The sequence below is a fragment of the Pieris brassicae genome, chromosome 6 (assembly GCF_905147105.1).
Source record: "Pieris brassicae chromosome 6, ilPieBrab1.1, whole genome shotgun sequence".
NCBI classification, from domain to species: domain Eukaryota; kingdom Metazoa; phylum Arthropoda; class Insecta; order Lepidoptera; family Pieridae; genus Pieris; species Pieris brassicae.
Genome location: NC_059670.1, coordinates 19,722,942 through 19,727,692, shown reverse-complemented (window position 1 = coordinate 19,727,692; position 4,751 = coordinate 19,722,942). Strand labels below are relative to the sequence as shown.

The 4,751-nt window shown below is 30.6% G+C and overlaps 2 protein-coding genes across 2 annotated transcripts in view; one reads left to right on the top strand and one right to left on the bottom strand.

Moving 5' to 3' along the window:
- Positions 1–1,259: 1,259 nt before the first annotated feature.
- Positions 1,260–2,220, bottom strand: LOC123710928 (probable small nuclear ribonucleoprotein G). Its single transcript, XM_045663252.1, has 3 exons — positions 2,045–2,220; positions 1,757–1,904; positions 1,260–1,537 (listed from the first exon to the last, which is right to left on the bottom strand). Exons 1-3 carry the CDS (start codon positions 2,074–2,076, stop codon positions 1,487–1,489), a joined length of 231 nt encoding a protein of 76 aa, XP_045519208.1. The 5' UTR covers positions 2,077–2,220; the 3' UTR covers positions 1,260–1,486.
- A 325-nt stretch (positions 2,221–2,545) lies between these two features.
- Positions 2,546–4,751, top strand: part of LOC123710760 (transcription factor EB) — a 101,563-nt gene continuing 99,357 nt past the window's right edge. Inside the window, exon 1 of the mRNA XM_045662921.1 lies at positions 2,546–2,932. Within this exon, the coding sequence (XP_045518877.1) occupies positions 2,772–2,932 (161 nt within the window). The 5' untranslated portion in view covers positions 2,546–2,771. The remainder of the gene's footprint in view (positions 2,933–4,751) is intronic.

Here is a 4,751-nt window from a genome sequence, read left to right as displayed (position 1 = left end):
GAGCAAAACAAACGTCAACTGTCAGAAAAAAATAATTTTAAACGTCTGACTTCTCGGGCCATGCCGTAATTAATTTCCACAGAATAGGCTTCCTCATATTAATGGCATACAAAAGTTACTTTTTTTGCTTAGGGCGTAATCACCCTGTCTTCTTACTTTGTGCCAAAAACCATTGATGTTTCAAGAGGCTCATAGACGGTATTTTACTCTTTTAAGTATCTATATTTTTGTAGTTACAGCGTTTAAACCCATAGAAGATCATAATATTTAAGTTTATATTGAAAAATTTTGATATAGTGACGTAACGGACCAATGCATACATACTATTTTACTAAAATTTGATTATTTTTCGATATCTTGATTTAAATTACTAAAAAACTTAACAGTACATTTAATAATATTTATTTTATCAAATTAACGTAAATTTAATTCAAAATATGAATAAAGATTTTTCGTTAGTCCATTACGTCACAAAGCAAAAATATCTAACTATGCCCTAATACATCATAATGAAATAGGTAATAATACCAATAGGTTTATGGAAACTATTCAAAAGGCTTATCTTGTCAGAAAAGGCTAGTAAGCAGCTAAATGTATAGTATAGGTTACTATACTAACTAGTTATAGTTAGCTATTTGCATGTCTAATCAGTTCTAGAGGTAAATATTCACCACCAGAGATTCTATAGATACTAAACAGTGTCTAATCATGTAACATTGAAAGTGTCAGTACGAGATATATTGGTTAATAAACATGTCAATGAACACTTCCCACTAATCACTAGCCTTTAACATAATAAACTTTACTTATTACAGAGCTACGAATACATAAAAGAATATTATCACCTCAAATAACTGATGGACTGCAACAATATAATATAAATAAATACCAGAGTTATGTATGAAGTTAAGTTACATATAAATATTTTAGTTACTAATTATAAGCCTCAACTAAACAATTATCATACAGTTAAAGCCAATATTGAGCCCTTTAATTTTTATCACACTTATAAATTGTATTTTAAAATTCTCATTTCCAATATTGTCCAATAACATAAATGTCATTTGGATTTTTGAACCCTTAGCTAAGTTTGTTTTTGCTAGTGTTGCAAACCCTTATTTTGTTTTATATAAGCTCATGTTTTAAACGATTAAAGTCAGTTGTTACCCAAACCTAATTTTGTTCATGTGAAGCATGTGATGTTGGTTTCTCCAATTTTTTGATCATAGTGTGAGGTAGCAGTTACACAAAAAAACTCATACAGGCTGATATTTTTATTTATATTGTGGGCAGTAAAATTTAAATTGCTTATTGTAAAGTTTCACACCAGGTCCATATCTTATTTTACCCATTACAGTATAGAGACAAATAAGAAATAGTAACAAAAAGGCTATCATACTATTATTAATTAAACAGATGTTTTAGATATATGCTTGTACAAATTTACTTATATTAAATCTAGTCCTTAACCTAAAGCAAATTAATACTATATTCTATCTAATGATTCCAACATAACGATACTGTTTCCTCGGATAACCTGTAAAGAGAGAAGGCTTTTAATACACAAGCATTGCATATTCCTTTATATTCAGAATTCTCTAAATTCAAAAGCAGAGTTTTGAATAGATAATATTTTAAATTATTGTTATGATATACCCATAATTTAATGCAAATATATTTTTAAATTTGTTGTAGATTTTAAATGCCATGACTATGAAGACAGACTTAAACGTCGTCTATATAATATTATACATACCACCATGCCTATATTGTTTCGCTGGCCATCTTTTGTTTCTTCTACGGATTCATCAAGTACCAAATTCATAAACGGATCAAAACCTCGAAGGACACCGGTGACTGCCCGCCCAGCATTTAGCTTTAATGACAATTTCTTGTCCATGAATCTGGAGAAACAACAAAACAAATATGAATCAATCTGAAAGCGAGCAGAATAGATGCAAATAACAGATTAAAAGTTAGAAACATTCAAATACATAAACTGTTTAAATATTTAAGGTTATGCTTACGGCTACTCATAACTTACTTTTTTAATTCTGGTGGATGTGCTTTCGACATATCAGTAGTTTGAAGTTATTACGATTATTTATTTCGATAGAAGATAACAATATTACAGTACTAACTTATTGCAATTGAAAAAGTAAAGAAAACAATGACGCCAATCGCTTGTTTGAGCAATTAATTTCACAGGACACAGACTACACAATTTGTGATCACAGTCTACATTCTTTAGTTAAGTTTTATAAACCGGCAGCAACTACAAACTATAGGAATAGAAAAAAAGAGTGCATTTAGGGAATTTTGTAATAATAAACACATAATTTTAGTATTTAGTTATTTGTACAAACCCAGCTTTGTCTACTATAAAAATAACGAGAAAATAATTGTGAACTGTAGACTTTTGTACCTGTTTTTAATATGGAGTTTGTCATATGTCAAGATCCAGGCTTGTCTATGGTTAATGAAATTATTATACTACAGATTTAGAGAGTTTCGAACAAGTACCGAGAAAAGTTGAACAAATATGTTTTGAATTTATACGAATAATGATCATTCATTTTCGCTAAACTACCCTTGTCTATGTTTGGAACAAGTACAACAATAGCAACAAGTAGACAGCTGGGAGGATGGAAGCTATGATAACCCGTCCTTTTCACATGTAAACAATTTCAGTTTGTGGCTTAGAGCATGGTTTTAGCATTCGTAAATTGTCTTCGGTATTTGTGAAAAGTTTGTGAAAGTGATCTGTAAATATGGATGAGTCCGGCATCGATATGGGATACGATCTTGCATCCCTACTGACGAATGACTTCAATGTTGATCAGAAGATTTTGGAGGAGGTGACGAACGGTCCGAGTCAGCAGGACTTTATGTTCTACGAACTTAAATCAAAAGCAGTACCGATAACTGAAAGGTAAGCATAATTTAAACATGGAAAACATTTTCGCGGCATTTTTAAAATCATATGTTGAGACTATATTTTTGTTTTAAATAAAATTGCGTAGGTATGAGGAACAATTTCTCCGAAGATGCTTCATGCTACTCCTGGCCCTGAAATCTATTCTTGGCACATGTTCAATTATTTCTTTCAGCTTACTTTTTAAACTTAAAATATTACTTTCTCATCCTATAAGTAATCCAGTTTAAATACTACACTTGGTTTAAATTCGTAAACATTTAATACTATTAACTTGTAAACATTATGCAATAGAACTCAGTATATACATATTTCCATGTGAATACAATTAGAAGAGCATTTACAAACCAATTAGAATGAAGCCATTCTTTTACAATAAGCCTTACTGTTAATTTCAAATTATGATCTAATAACAATAATAAAAATGATAAGATAAACATATAATAGAGAAAATAATAATATTATTGTAGCATTTTATTTGTAATAAATAAATTGTACATTTCTGATGGTAATAAATCATATCTAAAAATAAAATTCATATTATCTTAGGCTGCTCAATCAATAATTGTTATTTTATCACATTTAATCTCCCCCCATTTAGAGAAACATACATAAGGAAGAAACTTAATTTAAATTGAAAAAGGAGCTAGCACATTGCAATGTAACTTCCATATTTTTTTAATTTGTATAATCCTGATTACATAAATTATTTCCGTTTATCTCAGGCTTCGCGGGTTCATCGACAGAATTTGATTATGTTGGTATTTTAAAGACACTACTTTCAAAATTGACCTCCTTTTTCAAGTCGGGGCCGTGATACGGACGCGTCGTCAACAAACGTAAACCCGTGAGAATGCCTTATTACCAGGAGTCTAAAGTCAGATATAATTTTAACATCGATTTGACGAACAGATGAACGACTCCGTGGCCCAGTATAGCATTTGATTTATTCGAGGTCCGAAGTCGGAAGGAAGATACAATTCCTGACGAATCACTATTTGTTTATTGTCAGTTAAAAAGCTTTACTTTTAAAAAGTACAAGTTAAATAGACGTAATTACTGAACAATTGGGGTGTTACAGGGCTAAGATTCCCACATGTGACTTAGCGCGAACAATGACTTGCGTTATATTAAAAATCAATAACATACGATAGCCTTACTAAGCGCTAAATCTCGACTGTGTATATTATATATCTTCCGTAGGGTAGAACCTCATGTTTGCTTGTGAAAAAATAATGTTGAAGTATGCGAACATAAATCGATCGTTATGTGAATAAGCGGTACAATCAATCACCAAAGTATTAAAAACAGATGTAGGCGATGCAGCCAGAATAACTGTATTGAGATGTTACATTTTAGTATTATCCTGTTTACAGAAATATTCTTAATATATCTGAATAAATATAATAGGAGACTTCTAGTAATTTATATTCTAGGAGATGTTTGTTAATTTTTCAAGAAAATTGTTGTGTAACTTAACCAATTTGTTACATTCTACAATTATAATAAGATTTTAGTTCTTTTTGTAAATCCAATATATGGCGTCACCTGAGACATCTGTTTGGCCAAATTGAGTATTTACTATAGACATTGCTATTGGGATAAGATTTCACGACCGTTTTTGTTTAGTTCATACTTCATTCTGCAAGAGCCGGTCACGAAACCCAGTCACGTAGTTAGTTCGTGATCGCCGTACATTGAACTATTTGAAAATTGTATACATTGATTATATTCATATGGGTTTTACCAAGTTTGAAATGCGTAAAATGTATTGACATTCCTAGGTGCGTTGACGCTCTGAGATTTTTTATTATCT